Source organism: Labrus mixtus, chromosome 9 (genome assembly GCF_963584025.1).
Source record: "Labrus mixtus chromosome 9, fLabMix1.1, whole genome shotgun sequence".
NCBI classification, from domain to species: Eukaryota; Metazoa; Chordata; class Actinopteri; order Labriformes; family Labridae; genus Labrus; species Labrus mixtus.
In genome coordinates this window covers 8,384,248-8,409,473 of record NC_083620.1, presented here as the reverse complement: position 1 = coordinate 8,409,473, position 25,226 = coordinate 8,384,248, and the positions used below count along the sequence as shown (strand labels likewise).

Here is a 25,226-nt window from a genome sequence, read left to right as displayed (position 1 = left end):
TCTCCTCCACGGACCCCCTCCTCCAACGCCGCCACCGCTGCCATATATCTAATTTATGGCTGTGGTGAGTGCGTTACACACACTCATGTATGCATAATATATCACGTGTGTGAAAGAACCGTGTGTGGGAGAGGGAGGGTGTGATACTTTGTACTGGACCATACAGTCAGGACCAAAATCCTCCCTCTGTGCTGTAATGTTTTATGTGTGTGTGTGTGTACCCGAAAAAAGTGTGATCCAGCATGTATCTTTGTGTTTCTCCGTCTTCCTCCAGATCTGACAGCACTGATAAAGTGTGAGAAGAGAAAGGCACTGTGTGTGTGTGTGTGTGTGTGTGTGTGTGTGTGTGTGTGTGTGTGTGTGTGTGTGTGTGTGTGTGTGTGTGTGTGTGTGTGTGTGTGTGTGTGTGTGCGTGTGTGTGTATGCCCAGCTGTTTCTGGGCTTGACATCCACATGCAGGCAGAGCGCCAGATGTCTCATTAGGCAAATTTGATTGGCTGGATCATTTAGAATGCAGCGATGATACGGTTCCATATGTGTGTGTACATGAAGCGCTGCATGTGTGTTTGCGTGTGTGCATTAACATAAGAGGCCCCCTGTATAACTATTTACATGTGTACATGCGGGATGTATGTGCATTCATTAACAAGATCAGCTACATTTGAATTTACAGGGTGGGAAACATTTCATAGTTAGACCAATAACAAAAAAAACAACATGATGATAAAACTCGATACAGTGTGAGATATTTCATTTATAATTCAATTAAATAATTGAAATATGAAACTGTTATTAAATATCATGCACACGGTTTATAATAGTAAATTTAATTCAGTTTTATTAGTCTTCTGACTACTCAAAGCGCAGGTCAAATCTACACAGGGGCGTGTCTAGACTTTTTGGACTGGGGTGGCCGAACTGGGGCTCTGACTTGTGCAGGGGTGGCCTGAAGTTTGTGTGCACACACATGAATAAAGAGCATTTATTTACCCCTTATGTCTGCACTAAACACATCAACGTTTAAGTAACACAAACTAAAGGCAACCTATACATCTTCTAAGCTTAACTCTTCAAGGACTCAAAACAATATGTCCGTCCAAAATCACAATTTTTTTTATTTTTTTTTTAATTGCAAACAAACATCTGCACACTGAAAATTCTAAGTCCCACCTCTGGCAAGGAAAAAAGCCAATCATAGTTTAGGATTTTTGGATGGCTCCATGGAGTGGACACCCTTCTGGACACACCCCAGCACCTACACATTTATACAGTGATGGTAGATATAAAGAAAGGCTGCTGTAAAGAATTACCTAATCACATTCATATGCTGCTGATGAAGCAGCAGGAGCAACTTGGGGTTGAGTGTCTCGCCCAAGGACACATCGCATGTGTGGCTGCAAGAGCTGGGGATTGAACCCCCAACCTTCCAATTGAGAGACGACTGACTATACCACTGAGCCGCAGCCGCTCCAAATCTTTTCTTGAACTCTTTAAAGTGCATTTTTCCCCCCATGTTCTGACACAAAGCGATCTTAACTTAGAAGCGGCCGAGCTCTTCGATGAAGGCCTCTCAGCTGCACCCTCCATCGGATCTTCTAAATCTCGTCTCAAGACGTCGGTGTAGGTTCTCAGTCATCCCGGTCATGGTATATCGAAGCTTGATCTAAAGGCAACTGGACTTAGTTGAAGATCTTGAAGACGTTTCACCTCTCCTCCTCTGTAAAGTTTTCTTTAGCTCTAAACTAACTGGTGGACAGAGCTAGAAATGTAAGACTAATGATCAACAGAGGCTACTGTTTCTAGCTCCGTCAAACAGTAAGTTTAGAGCTGAAGAAGCCTGCCTGAGGAGGAGGAGGAGGAGAAGGAAGAGGAGGAGGAGGAAGAGGAGGAGGAGGAGAGGTCCAGTAACCTTTGGATCGAGCTTCAACCCGCCTCAAAATGTGCTTTTCCATGTCTGTTGGTTTTTGAGTCCTAAGTAGGATGCTTGTATCCTGTAACCATACTGTGCAGCTCTTTGGTCAGCTCTGTCTGTGTTTAAATGTGCTTTAGAAATATATTTAATTTGATTTATTATGTGAATGAAAAACATACACTTTCCCTACACTGGATACTCACTGGAAACAAAACAGTCAGGGAGGGGAAAAAATCCTGCTCATCACACAAGAGGTTTAATGCCGCTCCCTAGTGGTGAAAATGGAAAACTTACAGCATGATGCTCAGTGAGGCTCTGCCGTTATGAAGTGTCTTTGATAATAAAAATAATTAAATTAGAGAGAAGATGCATGTGTTAAAAGAAGACAACACTCTCAATAGGTAGTTTAACAGCAATATATTCAGTCTTAATTTTAAATAAGAAAGAGCTTTACAGAGTTAACATGCCGCCAGTAGTGGCGATTCTAGAGTCTGGGTTCCTGGATTGAATTTTGGACATTAAAGGTGGACAATATTTTTTTCCAATGACAGTTTATTTTGGTTGATATTGGTGTTTAAATTGGCGATAAAGCGTACATTTAATTTTCTCCTGTTGTCTTTTTGAAACATTTACAGCTGACAGGGTGGCTCCCTGTTTCTTTACCAAATCCCTTCTTGTTTAGGTAACCAGGTTGTAGCATTAATTGCAGTAGATTCAAATTAAATAGTATAACTTTTTCCTTAAAATTAAGCTGATTGTTAAACACACTATATATACCGCCTATTGTTTGCAATAACTTATTTCAGCTGCAGCATTATGAGCAACAATCTCTCACGATTAAATGCTGATGATTTTAGCTGCGGGCCTCAGGTGTGTCTGATCCACTAAGAAATCGTTGAGGTCATTTAAGCTTCTCATAAAAATGTGTGTCAGGTGGTCATTCTGTGCACCTCATGTCTGTTCCTCTTCTTTACAATCCTTTGTGATCTTCTCCTTCGTCTGCTGAACACAGTCCGTCCTCCTGTTTGCTGCTTTTTATATCCTGCTGATTAAAGTCTGATGCTGGAGGGGACACCTGGGACTCTTCCTCGGTTCCTCTGCCTCTGTTCTCCTCTTCTTTCACGGTCAGCAGAGCCTCTGTGGAGCTTTCCGTCTGCTGCTGTGACTCGCCTTTATCGACAGAAGCATCTCTTTTCACACTTTCCTCGTCATTCCTGGTTTCTGTCTGTGAGTTTTGGGCACCTTTCCCCCGGCACGGCGTTCTACGAATAGTCCGTCGGTTCTTGCTGCGCCGTGATTGGTTGCAGTGCAGGGTGCGCCTGCGATGCCATTGATTCAGGGAGTGCTGGGCTTCCACGCTGAGCTGACGGGCAGCCAATCGTGGCTGGAAGCTGCTGATGTAGTACAGAGAGGCGTACAGGGTTGTGAGGTAGTAGCCACCTGTTGATACGGGGAATGCAGAGAGGGATGTGTCATTTTAATCAACAGGATATAAATTCAATGATTGGATTCACTAACTGGTGGAGAATCTACAACATTCATAGATCTAAAAAAAAGTTCTTCTTCTGTCTGTTAGTTTCAAACTCCTGATTTTCTTTGTTTAGTTGCTGAATATTCCAGGACATCAGTCTAAGCCTATTACCGCTTCAAAGTTTCTTATTCCGCATGTGTCAACCCAAACAGCTGAATTTTCCCCTCAGACTTTGTCAGGAGTGCCAACCCTCTAGTATTTAATCTGCAGAAAGTCTGACAGCGCTTTCACACTTGCAGAAAACTCCCGACAAACTCCTGATATCTGCAGGAGGAGCTGCATGTGCGAACGCAGAGTTTCTGTCAGGAGGATTTCAGGAGCATCCCTCCTGACATTGTCTAGTCATTTTCAGGAATGCAGATGTGAAAACGGCTGCAGCCTGTAAATAAACACCCTGAGGGACCTGACCCATTAGTGACTGCAGGGGGCTTTGGATGGCGGTCTCCATGCTGGAAATCCTGTCTCCACCTAACTTTAAGTCCAACTAACACCAGGTAAAGAGGTGGAGCTGAGGCAGATTTTGAGCTTCCTGACAAACAGCTATCATGCTCCCCATCAGTCAGCCACAGGCCTAATTATGAATGATTAATTCATAAATAGGCTCAGTCAAAAAAACATAATTGTTTTCCAATCTCGATCAACAAAGATGGCAACTGATGAATCAGCCAGTCTGTGCAGTAGGATCTGATGTTCCTTACCTTCTCCCTGCAGCTGTGTGGGGTCCAGCAGCTCCATCATGTAGTCTGTGTCTATCTGTAAGGTGACCAGGTTGCTACGGAGCAGCACCCACGTCAGGCAGGGGAGGAAATCATCCGCTCCAAACACTGAACCTGCAGGGGAGGAGAGTTCAGGTCAACACATTTGGAGATTTGTGAGCTCACCCGCAGCCACCCTGACACTGCAGTGCATACGTGAAAGGAGCTTTCGAAGTATAAATCATTTTACAGAAACACCTGGCTACCTGAGTTAGAATTAGCACTCATGCTGTGATAGATGCTTTTGCAGACTTTGAGCAGGATCTGGACCTTCTTGTTCGGGGAGTAGACCTCATGCATGCTCGTCCACCTCTGCTGGATCCGCTCCAGGCTGAGGGAGTCGGGCACACCGACCCCCGACGATCCCCCAAGCTCCTCCATCTCTTTCTTTTCCAGCACATGCAAGTTGTTCTGGAGACGCTCAAAAGTGAGGTCATCAGTCCGAGAAGTGAGAATGCAGGAGTAGAGGTGTGCAGAGACGGGCTTCAGGGCCACCTTGTGGATAGAGAGCTCCACCAGGGAGTCTAGAGGGGGGAACAAAAGGTAATGGAGGAGTAAATCAATATTGATCTACAGAGTATATTTTATTTTTCTACGGTCAAATCACATGACTCACCCATCTCTGAGTCATTGAAGTCAGTCATGCTGTCCAACAATGCCTGGATTTCTGTGTAATCTAACAGTGTCTCCCTCAGTGATGTCAGCGATGACCTCACTTCCTGTAAGAACTCTGACCCCATCAACCCGGTGGGACAAACACCTCTCTTCAGTGTTGTCTCCACAAATCCTTTCACAGCTTCTGAAAACGCAGCGCCTTTCCGCTCGCTCAACTCTTGCACGCGATTGGTCAGTCTTTTCTTCTGACTCACCAGCCCGCCGAGAGCCTGACCCACCGCTGAGAGACGATGTATGACCTTGTCAGCCAACCAGTGCGCCGACTGGTGGTGCGGGATGGGGCTGGGCGTTTGGCAGTCCTGCTCTTCCTCCATGCTGCTGATGGACAGAGAGTCGAGCTCCAGCGACGGTGGGTGGAGCAAAGAGGAAGGTCTGGGTGGAGGCAGCCAGACGCCATCTTCGATCCATGACACCCTGTGAGGAGACTGAGGCACGGGGCTGCCATGGGGCTGCAACTCAAATGATGTGCGGTTTGAACACCCTGGGGTGGAGGGGGTGGACAAAGGGAGACTCTCTGTGCTCGCTTTGTGAGGGAGGCTGCAGCCAGAGTCTCTGCTGGACCTTCTAAGAACAACACCTGCCGGAGCTGCTGGTGTTGATGGGGTTAGTGGGCAATCTGGCAAATCCGCTGACTTGGCTCTGATTGGACCTGAACAAGGAAAACATGGATCATGAATAGAGATGTTCTGATACTGATACCAGTAAAGGAAATTCCTCTGTGACTGATTTGAACATGGGATCAGGTAACAGCGAGTTTTCCAGTCTGTGCACGCTTCTCAACTAACTCTTGACAAAAAGTGCGGTTTACTTTTACAAGCTTTGGAACTCATGAGCTGGGCGTTTAGATGTGAGGCAGCTCAATGTGTGCAGCATGGAAGTCCATCATATTGCATTGTATCCCCCAAACTGCAACTCTGCTGACCAGCCCTCTAAAATAGGAATATAAGTTTTTTAATAAGCTCTCAGCTCATGTATCAAAGAAACACATTCTCACCAGAACTCTCCATATAGGCGGCAGAGGACTCCTGGTCCAACGAAATTGTTCTTTTACTTCGTAGCCCCGCCCCCGCCCAGGTCCTGGTGGTGCTGAGGCGTCGCTCTTGTTTGTAACGTGGCGGCTGCGTGAGCCAATCATCTCCATGTTCGCAAAGGTAGAGAGGGTTGATGATGCACAGGGCCCCGTTTGTGGAGGTCAGCTGAGGGAACAAAGACAAACATATACAGTTTGTTCTTGATGTGCACAATAACAATGTTTTTTAACATTGTTCAGTATTGTGGTGACAAAATAACGTACCAAAAATAAAGATAGAGCATGTATGTAAAGCAATATTTTGTATGCGCATATGTCTTAAATACAGTCTCACTCCCAACTCTGCCAACAAAACAGCCTGCACTGATAGTTTGGCTTCACTTTGTATATAACGCCGTACATCTTTATATAAAGTCAATGGTCAACACACAAAAACCACATGGTTAGGTTCAGGGCATAGATGAGGTTTGGGTTCGAATAAGTCTCAAGTAATATATAAGTCACTACTGTCGTGACTGTTATCAATATATTTTTGAAAAATAAGTCATCATAGGGAGGGGGGCTGAATAAAAGTCCTGACCATCCATCTCCCCCCACAAATACCTCCACTTCTTTCCCAATGAGCCGTATCTAGACATTAAGCCAAAAAAAACATGTTTGTGTTTCTGCTGTATAGGGTCTGTTTTGCAAAGTAGTTTTGGTGGTAAAACATCCATCCATCCATTTTCCTCCGCTTATCCCAGGTCGGGTCGCGGTAGCAGCAGGCGCAGTAAGTCAACCCAGACTGCCCTCTCCCCAGCAACGTTTTCCAGCTCCTCCCGGGGGATTCCGAGGCGTTCACAGGCTAGACGGGATATATAATCCCTCCAGTGAACTCTGGGTCTGCCCCGGGGTCTCCTCCCAGTTAGGCGTGCCCGGAAAACCTCTAAAGGGAGGCGTCCAGGAGGCATCCTTAAAGAGCCCATATTATGCCCTTTTTGGGGTTCATATATTTAATCTATGTACCTACTAAAGCATGTTCACAATAGCTAAAGTTTTTAAAAAGTGTCTGTTTTCATGTACTGCCGCTCCATGCACCGGCTCGCTTCTGACTCTCTCTCTAAGGCTCTGAAGTGCCCACGTTCAGAGTCCCCACGTGTGCCAAGTCTGATCTGATTGGTCGGCCTGTCGGCTCTGCCATAATTGGTCAGTCGCTCAGCACGGTTCTTGGAAATGTCCCGCCTCTTTTACCATATTGGGAATGCAGCCACTTTGGCTCCGTCCGAGGGGAGCACAAACATTAGCACCTTAGCACTACTGTGCTACCGCAGGCTACGGCATATCGTGGGCTACAGAAGGTAACGGGCTTGCCACAACGAGCCAATGGGCTTAGATCAGTGATATCACACTGACAAGACGTCACACTGGCACATTTTTTTCGAGGGGGGCTAGAACCGAACGTTACATGCAGCTAATGCTACAGCTAACAGGAGGACGTAGGAGAAGCAGCGTTTCCGCTGAATTTTTGCAAATAGATGTGCCTAAACATGCACAGGACACTTGGAAAACACACTAAAGAGCATATAAAACCAGAAAAAGCATAATATGGGCCCTTTAACAGGTGCCCAAACCACCTCAACTGGCTGCTTTCGATGCAAAGGAGCAGCGGCTCTACTCCGAGCTCCTCACCCTCTCTCTAAGGCTGAGGCTTATCTTCTTTTTGAACATTGACACTTCATCTGTTTACAGTGAAACAAACAAGTTGTTGTTTCTCAGTCTTCTCGCCCGCACACACACATACACACACACACACACACACACACACACACACACACACACACACACACACACACACACACACACACACACACAGCTTACCTGTATGGAGCACATCACTTTGCCTGGCTCCCTGTCGGACATTTCATCAGTGTGTTGCTCAACTGGTGTGTGAAGCCAAGTTTCTGCATCAGAGAGTTAGTGTTAAACAAGTGAAGCTCCTGACAAATATCTCTCTCTTTGGTTCTGATATGAAAAAGAAAGTCGACAGATTGAAAAATAAAACTCACCTGGTTGAAGCTCAGAGAGACGATCTTTGTTCTTGTCAGAAACGCTGTAGAGCCAACGAGGAATGGAAAGACAAACAAGCAACACATCCCTGATAAAAAAAAATCAAATAAACACGCAGCAGACGTTTGCTCTAAAAGAGCTCAAACATGAACTGGTTAGGTTTCCCTAAAACCAGACCACAAAAACCAAAATGTGTGAACAGAGTTAAACACGGTGAGCACTGGGAAAACACTTGTGTTGAAGCTGTTAACCAAAGTTTACTAGTTTGCTCTTCCTGTACATACTCGACACTGGAGGGCAGCTTGTTGTCATTTCCCACTTTTCTTTATTTTAACGTTTCATCACTTTTTCCATCATTTTTGAAGTGTAGGTTTGTCCTCTAACCTCTGCAAAAGCTCCAGAACAGTTCATCACGCACGCAGACTAGATCCAAAAAATAAATCCAGTGACATTGGGATGTTTAAAGCTGCTTGTAGATCTAATGCAAATAAATGTGTGTAGTGGCTTGAATGCCCTGAGCCTGTGGTCAATGATGGTGACCATAGACTGTAAATATTAATGGACAAAGTCTGAGTGACGTCACCCGTCACACACCTGAGGCCCTGCTGACAGCCTCTAGTGGACACTTGAGGAACTGCAGGATTTTGCACTTCGCGTTGGCTTCATTTCTCAACACTAGAAGTTGCCGCTTGGCTGTAACCTGTCTGCTGTCTGCACACTAACTTACAGGCCTGCGCCTCACCCCCTGCGGAGGCTGAGCACTAACAATGTATAACACATTCAATGCAGAAAAAATGAACAAACAATGCAAGTAAAATGCATTTAAATGCAGCTCCTACATTCTTCTTTCTTACAATAGTTTATATACTTGAGATCCACAAGAATAAACTGCTAACATATTTAAAATGTAGCTTTATGTTAAATATCTGCATCAGAGATACATCGGGTCCTTACCTGGTCAGAGAGTAGAAGAGCACGAGCTGAGCGAGGTCAGCGAAACAGAGACGAGACTCAGACAGCTGAAACACTGACAGAGGGGGGGGGGGGGGGTTACTGTCAAGATGTGTCAGAAAATACTCTCCTGGAAACTACAGCATCAACCAGGAAGATTCAAAGGGGACTTCTAAATAAGAGAAGTGTGACTGTGTCATCTAGTTTATTTTCACACCAGCTTCACTAGCCTTTAGACTTTTATTTCCTGATGCTGTGCGGTTACTGATGCTGAGCATGTTTCCTCTGGTCTGAAGGGTCTCTGGTGACGTCAGCTGAGGTTGCTACAGTTCACACTTTTTGTACTTCAGAAGTCCAGAGGTTGTAAAAAGACTGACTAAATAAAAGTACAAACTGAAGAGAGACGTAGTACAAAGCTCTCTGGAGGACATTTTTACTAACTGTGTCCGTGCAAATATCGATTTATCGGCCGATATCTTTCTTGGATCTATCTTCAATCTTTATAGATAGATAGATATAGATATACACACACATTTATTGCGGTGATCCCTCTAATGCTGTTATCAAAAACTTAAAGGCAGGGTTGGTCATTTAAAAAAAACTAGCATCATTTTGAAAGTGGCATTCCCTCAGTGCTCCGTCTACACCCACCCCCTCCCCTCTGTGCTTAGAGGGCTAAAGCCCGCCCCTCACTTACATGCACGAGCGCCGTTGGTCCAGAAGTGGACCTTAGCTCATCTCTTGCATTGTGTAGAAACTACGTCGTCTCATGTCTCATTCAGCAGTAAGTAAACTCACAGTATAAACTCTGTCAGCTGTTATGCACTTTGAGTGTGGGCTAGAGCACGCAAGAGGTAGAGAACGAGCAGGGAGACAGGGAGGCGTCTGATTGGTTCGTCAGATTGGTACCTCGTGGCAGACATTGGTTAAAGTTTTTACAGGCTTACAACTGATACAGATGACGGATTTTCATTGTTCCTTTTTTAGAGCGCATGAGTTATTAATTTCTTTCAGGAACTAAAAACAATTTCAACCAAAATCTTAAAACATGGATCTCGAGGAAATTACTGACCCTGCCTTTAAATTAGAAATTAACAATTATGAATAAAAAACTAAATACAAATAAAAAATAAACTTAAATTACTTGGTTATTAACCTAGTTATATCAGCATATCAGAGGTAAAATTAGCTGATACGCTAGTCACATGATATGTTAATATCGGCCGATATTATCAGCTTGCAGATTTATCGGTCAAGCTCTAGTGTAATCCTTCTTGGTGATAATCTTGATTTTGATTGTGTTTCCTGATAGACTTGTTTGGGGGCGCCTGATGGCTTAGCGGTGAGTTTGTGCAGAGGCTGCAGTCCTGATGTATTAGTTCTTTGTTTCTTTCTGGCACCTAGATAATGATTTAATCTGCAATACATGAACCTGAAGTGAAGTAAAAATCTGCAAAGTGTTGCTTAAAGTTATTTCACAATCAAAGGAAGCAGAATTAGCATTTTGAGAGCATTTGAGAAGGTAAGTGCCAGACTACCTGCTCCCACCTGGACAGACTTAAATAGGTTTCTGTTGTTGCCATGTTCAAGTTAAACACCAAAAAGTTTATGACTTAAATGAGTTATTGTAGTCTGGTGTGCGAGAGAGAGAGAGCAATGACTCATACAGTAACCACTAAAAGTGACACAGTGACTGACTCAGACGCCTACATAGACACACACACACGCATGAAAAAAAGATAGAGAAAGAAATAGGTGTTGGCATGCAATTACCTGCTCCTTTGCTTTCGATGCTATAATCAGTAACTACTTCATCCTCTCCGCCCGCAGACACACACAGCAGGCTGGCCTGAGACGCCGCAGAGTCCCGCACAACCAGGAAACTCTGGAGGGAGACACAGTGACTCATTTTTCAAGTGTTACAGAAACCCGTCGAGCAGGAAAACGTTTTCTCTTGAATGCACACTCAAGGATTCCAACTTATTGTGGTGCAGAAAGCACACTATGTCATGGTTTCTATGACAAGACTGGAAACATTGTTAAACAAATTCAAGCATGCTGACAGGTCACAGAGAAAACTAAAAGTCAGAAACTGTAAATTTTCCACAGTTTATAAAAGCTGAAGGGTTGTTTGCCCACTCATAAAACTGAAATGACTTTGGACTCACACAGGCTGAGAACCAGTGGCAGTAGCTCAGCCTGTATGGACTTTGGTTATGGAACAGGACGGTCGCAGGTTCAAGTCCCGGTGCGGATCAAGTGTGGAAAGGGATCTGGTAGCTGGACCCTTACACAAGGCACCGAACCCCCAACTGCTCCAATTACTCTTTCATGTGCAGCCCCCTCAATCTGACATCTCTCCATCAGTGCATGTCCACAGGATCCTGTTTGTGTGTGTATTTCATCAAGACTATTTATCTCATTTATTTTCTTAATGTTATAAAGTAAAAGCTGAAACACCCATTGCATCAAAGATGGCTTTGAGACAGCTAAGTCTTGATCCCCCTTCATATCAATCTTTGTCACTTTATAATGCAGCTATTGTGTATCATATTGTCCCTTATATCATGCAGTGTGGCACTGCACGGTGGTGGAGTGGTTAGCACGGTCACCTCACAGCGAGGAGGTTCCACATGCACGTTGTTCTCCCCGTGCATGTGTGGGTTCTCTCGGGTACTCCATTTTCCTCCCACAGTCCAAAGACATGCTCCTTAGGTTAACTGCTGACTCTAAATTGTCCGTAGGTGTGAATGTGAGTGTGTCTGGTTGTCTGTCTCTATATGTGAGCCCTGTGATTGGCTGGTGAACAGTCCAACCCCGCCTCTCGCCCAATGACAGCTGGGATCAGCTCCAGCAAGGCCTCCATGCAACCGATTATACACATATCCATTAATATTTAATCGTATTGTTTCCTACAGCGTTAAACACATTTTATTATGTAGTTAATGCACTTTGTGTCGTCAGCTGTGCTTCCTTACTGTCCTTTGTTAAGTGAAGTTTTATTGACGTCTTATAAATGATCGATGTCATTGCACACTGAACCCTCATTAATAAATAATAAAAAACAACATGTACCCACGCCAACTTAAAGGCAGGGTTGGTAATTTTCTAAAACTAGCATGATATTGAAAGTAGCATTCCCTCAATGCTCCGTCTGCACTTCCCCCTCCCCTCTGTGCTCCCTCACTTACATGCACGAGCACCGTTGGTCCAGAAGCGGACCTCAGCTCATGCTTTGAGTGTGGGCTAGAGCACGCAAGGGGTAGACAACTAGCAGGGAGACAGGGAGGCGTCTGATTGGTTCGTCAGATTGGTATCTCGTTGCAGACATTGGTGGAAGTTTTTACAGGCTTACAACTGCTACAGATGACATATTTTCTTTGTTCCCTTTTCAGAGAACATGAGTTATTAATTTCTGTCAGGACCTAAAGACAATTTTAACCAAAATCTTAAAAAAAGTGGATCTGGAGGAAATTACCAATCCTGCCTTTAAGACTTTAGAAAGATACAAATAAAAGTCAACATGATCATCAGTGTTTGCTGCTCTACATTTCTGCAAAGATTCTGCTTCTTGTTGTAAATGTCTAACTCGTAAGATCCTGTAGGTCGGATTCTTTCGCCTTCTTGGAAGCGGCTCAAACAGAAAAGCAGTTGGTTGAGACAGAATGAACTTGGGTAAAACAAAAGCACATGCAATCCTGAGAACACACTAATACACACACAGGATGTGGCTTTCATGCTTTGTGTGCGCAGAAATAGAGACAGGTTCACAGTAGGTCTCCAAACTTTTAACACACACATATACACTCAGATGCACAGAGACAAGCAGCAGATCAGCGGAGACATAAAACAATCAGCAGGCCGACAAATGCCATGAGGTGCAGAGTTTCACGCCTTAAAGCTCTTCTGATCTCTTCTGCTGTAAAAAACAAACAAACCCTGATACCGTCTCCTGTCACTGAATACTCACAGGGCCGCGCTTGGCTGCTCCAGAGTTTTGTATTTGCACCGCTGTCCTTCACACAACTGTAAAAAAGTATTTTCTGACGTACTCACATTCTGTCCTTGCAGCAGTTGTGTCCAGTTCATGTCCAGTTCATGTCATTTCCCCGCTCTGCTCATGCTTTAACCTACCGCTACTTCTGCATTCAGCGCCAAAAGAAGTGTTTGTTGTGTTATCAGAGGTCAATAAAAAAGGGAACTTGTTTTTTTTTTTTTTGCCACAGAGGCGTCAGGCTTGCATGTCAATGATTCTTTAGAAAAATATCCTTATGTAGACTGAACACTAAATGAAGCAAACACACATCCCTGAAGTATGTTTGATTGTCTTCTTGGGGAGTGGCTGTGGCTCAGTGGGGCGGCTGTGACTGAGTTGGAAGAGTCGGTTTGATCCCCAGCTCCTGCAGCCACATGTCCGATGTGTCCTTGGGCAAGACACTTAACCCCACTTGCTCCCACTGCTTCATCGGCGGTGTATGAATGTGTATGAATGGGATTAGTTAATACTGATGGACTCTTTACTCAGCAGCCTCTACCATCAGTGTGTGAATGTGGAGGTGTGACCTGCGGTGTGAATGCGCTTTGAGTAGTCAGAACAATAATAAATAAATAAACAAGCTCAAGTCCATTTACCATTAACCAGATGAAGTGAGTCACAAAGGACAGTAAGGAAGCACAGCTGACAACACAAAGCATCATTTATCACCTTCAAACAGTAAGCAGGAAACTGAACAACTTCACAGGATGAAAGAAACGTGGGTAAAAACTAATGAAAGGATCACAGAATGCAGAGAGACGGGGACGGTGAGAGGAGTGACGGCCAGGATGAGCACAAAAAACAACAACACATCCTCTGATTTAAAAAGGAAAGTGAGAAAGAAAAAATAACAGAGAGGGAAATATATGAATGCCAGTTAACACGGTGGAGAGGACATTATTGATCACCCAGAGGCAGAGGGGCTGCTTGTCTGCTTTGGGCCCCAGACCAATAGGGGGCTCCTGAGGGCTCACAAACTTCGAACCATAGCAGTTGCCCAAAAATGTGCAAATTTTGCAATGACAGTCGGAAACCTCCCTAAGGGGGCCCCATCTGACAGGACTCAACCTCGTTTGTCAATGAAAGTCAAAGAAAAAAGAGGAAGAGGGATTGTCTGTCTTCAGGAGAGAGAAACAGGAAGAATTATTTCTTGCCTGGGGCCCCAACAGACTCTAGAATCGCCGCTGCCCAGAGCTAGAAAGATGATAAAGTCCGAGACCACTAGTCCAGTAGGATCAGCTGATTAGATTCATGGGACGACATGGATTTGGGATTTTTGTCACGATCATATTGCAGTAATGTTTCAGGCACGATGTGGGGATCATTGCTTGTGGATTATGATGCAACCAGCATGACGGCTTCAGCTTTTCCAATGAGAAAAACGCTGAAAAATTCATTACTGAAGGTTTGCACTACGCCAACTATGTGCATTTCAAATGTTTGAACATGCCAGTATTTTGAGTTGAATTGTGGATAAAATCAAAAGAATTAGTATTTTGTAGTAAGGAGGAGGACAGCTCACCCCAGCAGGTGTTCCACAGAGCGCATGGTGGGCCCCCTCTCTATCCCAGGGGGCCCCGGGGCACCAGGCGTCCTGACACCCCCTGAGCTGCTCCAGCAGGGACAGCCTCCTCCTGCTCCTCCTCCATGGGATGGCTGTGGTGCCGTTCAATGACCTGTGAACCGCCCTGCACACAAACATATGCATGCATGGTCATAACGAGTTGAAGCTTTTTGGACAATTCATTTTTAGTTATCATTAAGGGATCATAATAAATTCAGACTTTTAGTACATTGACTGTACTGAGCCAGTTTGATACTCACATGTGTTGGGCCGTCATGCGTCTTTTCTCATTCACACTATCGGCACATCTCTCGTCATGTTGCAATCTTTTCTCTCGAGAACTCTTTCCTTTCTGTACCATGCAACTGTTGCCTCAGAGCTCAACAGACCAACGGGGCTAAAAAAGGAAGCTGTCACGCTGCTCATGAATACATCCTCATGAAGATTTCTGGCGTAATCCGGATGATTTTGCTGTCATGTAACTTGTCGTTTGACTGCCACCGTTGCCTTCTTCTGTCGCATGTGCACGCTAGCTTTAAAAGGAAGCACTTTCCATATTCATGTAAAACTCATCAGCACCTTTTTCACCCTCCCCTCCACTCAGGTCTGCATGTGGTTAACCCAACTCTGTACACAGCTGAACACTGAATAGACTGCGTGTTCTCTGAAGAGCCGCAATTGTTTCTATTTATTCTCTCATGACCCACAGTCTCTGTTTTCAGCTCGCACATGATCAGAGTAAAACTTTCAAAGTTGGGCTTGAAATGCTTCATGACAACTCAGTGAAGATTCGGCTTCTTACGTGTTACAGATTCTATCTTGCAGAGGGAAATGCACACACTCAATGTGCATGCTTTCAGTTTTGATCCAGCACATGAGGTTCAGGTTTAAATTTGATCTCATGTGTTCACAGGTTGGTTAGCTGCAGCTAGGAGGTGTTGCTGATTGGTCAACATCTCCATGGCAATGACACTCATAGTTTTCATTTTACACAAAGTGCTATATTCAATTCTGATTGAGCCATTTCTTTGAATTCAGCAGGCCCCCAATCAAAGCCAGAAGCCAGCTTATAACCTCTGTAGTGTTGCAGATTAACCAGCTGAATAAAAAATGTCAGCAGCTGAAAGTTGCTCCAGATAATTCTTAACACCTGTAGAAGCGAGGGCCGGTCCAGACTATTTTGATTGGGGTGTCCCATCTGTGGCACTGACATATTCAGAGGGGGGCACAGACAGTTTGCTCAGGATGGTTTGTCAAGTATAAAAGGCTTTTAATGAAGCTCCAGGGAAAGAACTTGAAAGATCTTGGCGACATCTTCAATCACCCTATCTCCCTCTTATCTATGATTTATTTACTCGCCTCTCCTGATTGAAATACATCAGGCTAGAAACATTTAAAATACGCCAACACATATCGGCTTGTGCCTTCTTCAAGGTGTCACCCACTCTTAAGTTTTCCTCCCCTTTTGAGGTGAACTATTCCCCCCCATGAGCCCCGGTGGTTTGAGGTAAACCAGAAGCGCTCCTGTTGTCGCTCTTTATTTTTTGTATATTTTCTTTATTGTGTTTCTTGTTCTATTGTCTAATCACAGAGAGTTTATATACTTGTGAACTGTGCTTTTCAAGCATGTTCCCATGTGTGTCATTACCTAAAAGGGCCACGCGAGGGAGCCAGCGAGCCAGCGCACATCTCAGTCAAGTACTGACATGTGTGTTTTTCTCTGACATACCCCATCCCTTTGTTTGTAAATGTATGGATGGTGCGGGTTGACTGTGGAACTGAACTTAGCAGCAACATCTCCATCTCCCATTCTTAATCTTCTGAGCACTCAAAAAGAAGACGTCCAAATTGATCATTGAAAGTACAAAACGGAGAAGAGCTAACAGCCAGAATTGCTGATTTTAACTTCCCACCTCTGATATGTGCGGTGCTCTGAAGACTAGAAAAGTGCTCTTTAATTCAGTCCATTTACTACAGTCTCTTTTCTGAAAAAGCTTTGTGCTCTGGGGCCATCGATGCAGAGCTCCTCTTGGTTGCAGCTTCTCTACTCTCTTTCTTGTCCTGACTGTCATTCCTGGTGTGCGCCTGCTTCACCGAGTCTTCCAGCTCCCCCTGGAGAGAAAAACAAGATGTTTATCATGGCTGATGGGTGGAGACATGAAGAGTAGAGTGCAGATAGAAGGCTATAAGAAAACAATGAGAGATGCTTTGTGTTTATGGGGAAGTCCCCCTTAGTGGTGACTTAGGACCACAACATCACACAGGAACAATTCTAAATAGCTAACCCAGACACTTCGAAAGATCTCTTCTCTTCTTTTTAACTTCTGCACTAGCTCTTCACTGAAAACACTTTCCACAGGTGCAGTTTGTACCAATGTCTTAAATGTAAATTTAGACATACAAGTGTATCTTCTTACAATTATTTCTAGAGCTGTTTTCACATATTCACTCCTGAAAATATCAAACTTTGCGACTACGTATTTGTCATGGACCGTTGTAGTTCACCATGACAGCCACACGGTGTCGCTCTATGCAGATGTTTGACACTAAAAATATGAAACTTGAGCTCAGGTATGACCAAGGATTAAAGAAAGGACAAGATGATGAGCAGGGTCGCTTTGGATATGATCCCCGTAGCATTAACACCAAACCAACTCTCTCGTTTATCTCACTTCAATAGAGCAAATCCATGAGAATCACACAGTAACTAATTACAAAAACTCAATCCGGTCCAGCCAATGATAACTTGGAATATGTAATTTATTGACATTGGGGGTGGCAGTAGCTCAGTCTGCAGGGTCTTGGGTTGAGAACCGGAGAGTCACCAGCTCAAGTCCTGGTGCGGTCCACGTCTGGAAAATTGGTCTGGTAGCTGGGGAGGTGCCGGTTCAGTTCACTGAGCGATGCCAAGGTGCCATTGAGCAAGGCACATAATCCCCCCCACCAGCCCAGGAGCGCTGACTGTGGGCAGCCCCCTCACTCCATTAGTGCATGTCAACAAGATCCTGATTGGCTGGTGGGGCATCGTGGGGTGTCCAAAATAACATGTCCACTATATAGTGAGTAGGGAGTGATTTCAGACACAGCCACTGTTTAAGTTATGAGTTAATAACCTACAATCCTATTGGTTGCTGAGTAAGACTGGTTGTGATTGGTCCACAGTATATTCAGCTGAGGTCAGTTGTTTGAATGTCGCCTTCCTGCTTAGCCACTCTCTTGTTTGTACAATAGGTGTGTACACGTCTGCAAATAAATGCTATAAGTTACAGCACGTCATCGATATGAATTATCATACACACTGTACAAAACAAGACAGTCTGCTAATAACAATTATACTTTCCAAAGTCTAGGAATTTATGGATCCCTGACTCTAGTTTGGTCTTCGGCAGGAACCCCGTTCTGTCCTGCTTTGTGAGGCAAAAGGATAAGGTCAAGGGTCAATGGTAAGAAACGTTCCAGGATCAGTTGGTGAAGCAGCCACCCCATTAACAGGGGCTACAAGCCTCAGCCCATCAGTCCCACATTTGGTTGTGACTCTTTGATGCATGTCTGCCCCAGTTTCTCCTCCCAACATTTCCCGTCCGTCTTCAGCTGTCCTTTCAATAAAAAGAGCCAAAAAAAGAGGAACCACAGAAACAGTAGTGTGTGTAACATCCATTTATTACCACCTTATATGACAAATCTGGAAATTACAAACAGTGTTTGATTGAAACATTATCCTCAACATTTCAAATAAAAAGAAAATCAAACTGAGCAAAAAAATAAAAATTAAGTGATAAAGGTGAAGAGTCAACCTGAGAGACGGTATACAGACGATCAACAGATCTGGAGGGGAGAAAAAAACAGAAGCAAAGGGGGGACGTATGCAGAAAACATGACCAGTACGATGAGTCATGTCACACTCATTTACAATAGTTTTTCACATTTTAATCAGTTATTATGTTTTTAAAAAATTGCACACTTTTTGGTTTTTAGAGATCATTACAAACCTAAATGAACCTTTGTCATAAAAAGGTCTGTCATTATAAAATGAGACACGGCTAAAAAAGTTTATCCAACACTGTACTCAAACTCTTGGGCTTAATTATTAGAGGAGATCAATTTTAACACCAGAAAAAAAACACTCAGACGAGGTTAAACTCTTGTGTCGGTTTGGAAAGAGTGTCGACGAGAGGATCAAACTTTGGTGCGAAACAAACGAGTCAGTGGCTTTGCATATCAGTAGAAAAATCTCTTGAAGTCTGTTTTTCTTTGTTCTCTGCGGTTGTTTTAATCCCATTCATCCCCCCATCTCCATGTCAGCCACAAATAGATTGAAGTGAAAAAAAAAAAAACATCTTGTGTAAGACGTATCTGAAAGGAAAAAACACTAACATGACAAATTACAGCAAAGATCAATATGGTAATCATAAAGCAAATCCAAAGATGCTGATGGATTGTATACAATTGACTGTGGTGATCAGAGCCCACACTCATGCACCCTCATTTCTGGGCGAGGCAGGCAGAGGTTAGAGAGCAGGAGAAGAGGATCAGAGAAGTTCTTCTAGCACCCTGCTGCAGAAAGAGACTAGAGCCTCCCAGCAGATAAAAACCCTTCCTCTCCTCCCGACTGTCCCCTCCAGGCGTTCGCTTTGTTCTAATCCACTAGACTTTCTGACCATCCAGAAATCCACCTCAACAGCACAGACTCTGATTAGAAACAGAGTATGAGAAATGCTTGAGAAGATCTCATCACCAAAGCTTTGGTTCATGCACAAAAAGAGAGTACCCTAGAAGTCTGCTGCCGAGAGCACTAAGAAAACACGACTATACACTTTATCCATAATATAATCAGTTTCCCTCTACACACTACTAACACAGGGCGGGAGAGAGGGAGGGGGGATAAGGGTGAGGGGGCATGAAGGGGTGAAAAGGGAAAGATAAAGAGGAGAGAGCGTCTAGGCCCGTTCTCCACGGATACGACGTGCCAGCTGGATATCTTTGGGCATAATGGTGACACGTTTGGCGTGGATGGCACACAGATTGGTGTCCTCAAAGAGACCCACCAGGTAGGCTTCGCTGGCCTCCTGCAGAGGGGGAACACAGGAAATGTAACAGCCATCAGTAGAGCATAAATGCATTTTGCTTCGATTTCTATATAGAGGGAATAATTATTAGTTGCGACACTTTATAGACTTGATGTCTTGATTAATAGATTAATAGATAAGCTCATAATTTGTAAAGTGTATTAATACAGACCTGCAGAGCTCCGATAGCTGCACTCTGGAAACGCAGATCAGTCTTGAAATCCTGGGCAATTTCTCTCACCAGGCGCTGGAAGGGCAGCTTGCGGATCAGCAGCTCAGTGGACTTCTGATAACGACGGATCTCACGCAGAGCCACGGTACCAGGCCTTCACAATACACAAAGAAATGTAAGTTAATGTGTATATGATGTCTTTTCTGAATCATCAACATTTAAATTGGCTTAAGTACACAAAGCAAGAAACGTACTGCTTATTAAGTGAGAACTAAAAATCTAGTGATTGAGATAATGTGATGAACTGTATTTGCTTGTCTCACCTGTAACGATGAGGCTTCTTGACTCCACCAGTGGACGGGGCGCTCTTACGAGCAGCCTTTGTGGCCAGCTGTTTACGTGGGGCTTTGCCTCCAGTGGACTTACGGGCAGTCTGCTTGGTACGAGCCATGGCTACTAAAGATTACCTGAAAAAGATAGGGGGAAAGAAAGAAGAATAAAGAATTTAAATTCAAATTGGAAATGCATCTTCACAGCATATTTCATGGACAAGAGTTCTACTTTCAAGACATTTTCTGATTTCTTTTTGGCACCTTATTACTCAGAAATGTGATCGTGAATGCATGTACATTATACAATTTAACTACATTCTTCTTGATAAGACACTGCTTGAATAAAGATTATTAACATTGCCTACAGAGGCAGTGTGTTTTTATTCAAGTATTAATTATGTCGTGAAGTATTAAATCTGAACATGAAACTTGGAAAAGTAAACTTTCTGGGCATGTAAACATACAAGATATTCCCTATCACACTCAGACAGACAAAACATCGATCAAAGGATAACGACGAGACTATTGGCTGTGAGAAAAACACGTCACACAAAATGCAACGTTTGAACGAATCAGCATGCAGAGTTTTTCAAAGTGGGCGGGCTCTGCAGCTGCATTCTACTGTTGCTAGGCCCGCCTTCGCCGCTCTGATGATGGCGGCGGGTTGATGCGCAAACGGGATAAAGACCCGGGGCAGACGAGCAAAGGAGGAGCACGTAAACAACTCAAATTTTACAAATAACCGCAATACCAGTGTATCGGGAAAGGACACAACAAGACAGAAGACATTTCAGCGAACCGACAGAGAGGACTAGGGGAGCTGAACGGGCTCTCACCGCTGAGCAGCACCGAGCTGAACCGGCGCATAATTTGAAACAGAATTTCCCCCTCATCTGAACGACTGCAGTAACGGCTGCGTTTCACCGTCGTTTCGACTGTTTGTTATTGTAATACACGGCAAAAATCAAGGTTTATCTCCTTTAAAAGACGCGACAAACCATCAAAACAAAAACTTAAAAATACAAAGTTGACACATAGACACAGGGGCATGTTTTATGAGGCTTACCTGTGGGGGGAAAGCGAGTAGAAGTGGTGAGAAATGTTTCGCTTGTCTCTATTTTCTTCTTCGTTTCCACAATGGGAAGCAGCGTCCAGCGGGAAAATGGCGGCCGCGTCAATCATGAGTCCCACAATGCAACAGTACGACCACAACACATCCGTGGTCACTTCTTTTCTCAGTTTAACAAACAAAGGTGAATTAACTCAACAGAGACATAAATAGATGAATCAGTTAATGCCTAACAACACCTGTTAATGCTTCCGCGTGTTCCGCACTTATTACCACTTTTATTTACTCTCAGGCAGAAAGTTACGAGGCATCGGAAAAGTTATTCGATCTTTTATTTTCTAAACGTGTAAACTGTTTAATGAGTTTTTAAAAGCGCTATAATAATCAGAATTACAAGTGGAAAGTTTTCCTACACGTGATTAACTTGGAGGAAAACATAATTGAAAACTTGTGTCAGATCTCTGACTGTGTCTTAGAGTTTAACTATTTATTTATTTATTGATTAAGTTAGGCACATTAATAAATATTGGCCTATTAGCATTACGCATCTATGTAATATGCTGAGAAATGCACACCTGCCGGCTGACGAGGATTGCACACACCTTGCAGGACAATTCAACATATTGCAGACACAATTTCTACACACTGCTGTGTTTTCACCCTTAAAGTTCCTCTACAGTCAGAGTCAAACACTGTCTGCAGGTAATAATTACGCTGGCTTATGAAAATGAGTCTTCTTCCGAGTATACAGAACAATATGGACACTTTACAATTATTAAGTATAAACTTCACCAACTTTGTCGTCGCAGATCTGACCCCAGAAATAAGATTTATGGCCTACTGTTTTCAAACACATGAAACTCTCGGCATAACACTGGAATTAGAACAACAGCTAAGTTTCATCCTTTTCATGGTAAAAGGAAGAACTAACAAAACAACAAATTCACAACAACGGGACAGTCTTCAGGACTAAACCATAAAATAACTCACTGACAATTTAACGAACAAAATGGACAAATTATGTCCATCAGAAATGACGGCCACAGTCTGCAGCAGTTTGTTTTTATGTGTATTTCACAGTGTTGTTGTGTCGTGTTATTTCATCACGTCTGTGTACGAGCCATGGCATCAGTGGCACTTTAATGTAACAATGTCTACATGTATTTTCCCTGATAAATAATAATAAATTATTATTCAGACATCCACTCGTACAGCTTTATTCAACCACGAGGATCCATTTATTATTTTTGTCTGTGAATTCAGGAGTACAAATATTTAGCTTTTTAAAAAAAAATGCCTGAAAACAAAACCAAAACACACAGTAGAAAACAAAAGCGGTCATATCAACCTGAGAGAGGAACGAAAAGTCAAACGTGACCTTGACAAAGTTACGTGGCTGGAAATCAAAGTATGTTCAACATAGGTCTGCTACATATACGCCGCGTAAAGTCAGACAAAAACTGCAGAGTCATCAAAGCACGATGACGTTTCTTCCTGACAACCAGAATCAAACTTTAGATTTTGGACACATTAAACAGTAACAGTAGAAATACACCATTATTGTGATAATAATTAAAAAAAATAACCACTACTTTTACAACAAATATCTATTTGAAAAAATAGAACAAGACTGTTTAATCAGTTTAATCGATGTATACGTCTCACATAAGGTGGAAATGTCTCAACCTAAAGGCTGTGTCCTATGTCAAATTCATCTCACGCACCATCTTTCTTAACTTGCACAGACAACCTCCTCGTGAAGAGAAGGCGTCCCCTCTGAGCTAGAGAGTGAGGAGTGTGACTGATATGATATTTCTAAGGAAACTTCGCTTCTAGTAGCACCAAAGTGGACATGATCACACAATTTACGGTTATCACGATCAGATGATAGATATAGAACCTCAACCCAAACTACTAACTAAGTATAGAGGAAGTAAAGAGTGCTGGACAGACAAGAGAATAGCATACAACAAATTTAAAAAATGTTTTAAGCACGCTCCCCGCGGATACGACGTGCCAGCTGGATGTCTTTAGGCATGATGGTGACGCGCTTGGCGTGGATGGCGCACAGGTTGGTGTCCTCAAACAGGCCGACCAGGTAGGCCTCGCTGGCCTCCTGCAGAGTCAAAAAGACTTATTAGTAAGAATAATAAAATATGATATTAAATAAAAGATGTTTAATAGTGAGCGCTGCAGACCTGCAGAGCTCCGATGGCTGCGCTCTGGAAACGCAGATCAGTCTTGAAATCCTGGGCGATTTCTCTCACCAGGCGCTGGAAGGGCAGCTTGCGGATCAGCAGCTCAGTGGACTTCTGATAACGACGGATCTCACGCAGAGCCACGGTACCAGGCCTTGAGAGGAAGAGCATAGAAAGGATGAAAGATTGGATTTTTAGAATTCATTTTAAAATGTTATCACTTCTTTTTCAGTCACTCCATGGTTTAGCCCCCTCTCATCTATCAGAACTTTTAATCCCACACACCACAGGTCCTCTGAGCAGTCTCCCCTTGTCTCACCTGTAACGATGAGGCTTCTTGACTCCACCAGTGGACGGGGCGCTCTTACGAGCAGCCTTTGTGGCCAGCTGTTTACGTGGGGCTTTGCCTCCAGTGGACTTACGGGCAGTCTGCTTGGTACGAGCCATGGCTACTTAAGATCACCTGAGGACACAGAACAAAGTTTGCTCAAGTGAAATAATTTGAGAGACGTGTGCAATAGTTTATCTGCTGAATGCAAAGGTGAAGAATAAAGATAAAAAAAATATACAGATGGATTTAAATATAATCTATGACGTTGACTCACCTTGGTAACTCTGGATGTGTTATTTACATTTACAATTAACATCAGAAGCCGGATTTTATTTTTATTTTCTGAATGTATCCAAGGCAGTTTATGCAATAACCTGAGTAAAAACAAAAAAGACGGCAAGGCCAGCGAATCATAGCAGAGCTCTTTACTACGTAAACCAATCACACTCTCTTTATGAGTGGCTAAGGCGGGATATTATTAACCTCTCGACCAATCACAGCACGATTTCTACCGGGCAAACCCCGCCCCTTGCGCATTGAGCTACGATTCGTTCGTTTCTTCACAGTGTACGCCCCGGTTGCGAACAACCCTAGATTTTTTATTCAGAATGAGCTATTTCGGCTGAAACCAAGCGACACCGCCCGCCCCTGCTGCCCGGTGTCTTAAAACAAGCGCACTTCTCATGATGTCTAACGGCTGGCTAAGAGAATGTAAACGGGAAGGAAAATCGTTGTAGAAAACGACGAAGGTGACGATAAAAAACGTCGAAAGTGTGTAAAAACCGCGGCGTGAGAGGTGAAAATACTTTTTTAGGATGAAACTAGAAACGTTAAGGGATCGATTGGTGAACAATTTTTTGTCAGATGACCCCTCACTTTAGGCGCATTTCCGAGTCAAATTCAACTGGATCGTCAAAACGCCTGTTCGGTCCCCGACTCCCCGAGAGAGCAGAGAATAGCTCGACTGCTCTGCGTTTTTCTTTTTCACCGAATAAACGCTTTAAAAACATCCATCCAGGAACTAACCTAACACCAAATGATAGATTGAAGCTTTATTAAAATACTGATACCCACCTTTGATAACTCAGTGGACGATCCGAGCTTGAAAATGGGACTTTATTGTTGAGTCTCTAAAGCGTTGTTCTCGCAATAAAATGAAGGGAGGAAAAAAAACGAAGAAAAAAAACATGAGAGCAACAGGAGACACGTTTCCCATGATGCATCTGGACAAACATGTCACAGGCATGCTGCACGATACACAAATAACAAAATACTTTTAGGTTTATTTAGGACGAATATAGTGTTTGGTCTCTGGGGAGATAAAACACAGAAAGACACTTGTGTGTACTTTTAATTTTTAATAAAATGGACAAATGTCACCAACACAGATCTAAATTCACAGGTAAGTGAATTCACCTGGTGTGAGTGAGCTCATTCAATTATAATATATAAAATACAATGAAAAACTTTAACAGTTTAAAATCTCTACAAAGACTTCACCCCCCCCCCCCCATCTCCATTTCATTTCTTAATTCAAATGTATTTGATGTGAATTTTC

At 43.5% G+C, this 25,226-nt stretch overlaps 4 protein-coding genes across 6 annotated transcripts in view; all 4 read right to left on the bottom strand.

Moving 5' to 3' along the window:
• Positions 1 to 1,091: 1,091 nt before the first annotated feature.
• Positions 1,092 to 15,046, bottom strand: rinl (Ras and Rab interactor-like). Of its 2 annotated transcripts, XM_061045618.1 has the most exons (11): positions 14,761 to 15,046; positions 14,459 to 14,624; positions 10,674 to 10,785; positions 8,904 to 8,976; positions 7,949 to 8,037; positions 7,761 to 7,843; positions 5,868 to 6,069; positions 4,815 to 5,522; positions 4,405 to 4,722; positions 4,142 to 4,273; positions 1,092 to 3,352 (listed from the first exon to the last, which is right to left on the bottom strand). In XM_061045618.1, exons 1-11 carry the CDS (start codon positions 14,859 to 14,861, stop codon positions 2,883 to 2,885), a joined length of 2,454 nt encoding a protein of 817 aa, XP_060901601.1. In that variant the 5' UTR covers positions 14,862 to 15,046; the 3' UTR covers positions 1,092 to 2,882. The 2 variants fall into 2 exon arrangements, with proteins under 2 accessions (XP_060901601.1, XP_060901602.1); XM_061045619.1 differs by lacking the exons at positions 14,459 to 14,624; positions 14,761 to 15,046 and adding an exon at positions 12,957 to 13,086.
• Positions 9,739 to 25,226, bottom strand: part of sars2 (seryl-tRNA synthetase 2, mitochondrial) — a 177,302-nt gene continuing 161,814 nt past the window's right edge. The window contains exon 17 of the transcript XR_009674099.1: positions 9,739 to 9,809. The gene's annotated coding sequence lies outside the window, so the exon portion shown is untranslated. The remainder of the gene's footprint in view (positions 9,810 to 25,226) is intronic.
• LOC132980157 (histone H3.3A) lies at positions 18,143 to 24,880 on the bottom strand. 2 transcript variants are annotated; one of them, XM_061046108.1, is made up of 4 exons: positions 24,743 to 24,880; positions 20,062 to 20,205; positions 19,739 to 19,892; positions 18,143 to 19,566 (listed from the first exon to the last, which is right to left on the bottom strand). In XM_061046108.1, the coding sequence occupies exons 2-4, from the start codon at positions 20,187 to 20,189 to the stop codon at positions 19,438 to 19,440; spliced, it is 411 nt and encodes a 136-aa protein (XP_060902091.1). In that variant the 5' UTR covers positions 20,190 to 20,205; positions 24,743 to 24,880; the 3' UTR covers positions 18,143 to 19,437. The 2 variants fall into 2 exon arrangements, with proteins under 2 accessions (XP_060902091.1, XP_060902092.1); XM_061046109.1 differs by lacking the exon at positions 24,743 to 24,880 and adding an exon at positions 21,137 to 21,291.
• LOC132980156 (histone H3.3A) lies at positions 22,355 to 24,876 on the bottom strand. Its single transcript, XM_061046107.1, has 4 exons — positions 24,743 to 24,876; positions 23,657 to 23,800; positions 23,338 to 23,491; positions 22,355 to 23,255 (listed from the first exon to the last, which is right to left on the bottom strand). Exons 2-4 carry the CDS (start codon positions 23,782 to 23,784, stop codon positions 23,127 to 23,129), a joined length of 411 nt encoding a protein of 136 aa, XP_060902090.1. The 5' UTR covers positions 23,785 to 23,800; positions 24,743 to 24,876; the 3' UTR covers positions 22,355 to 23,126.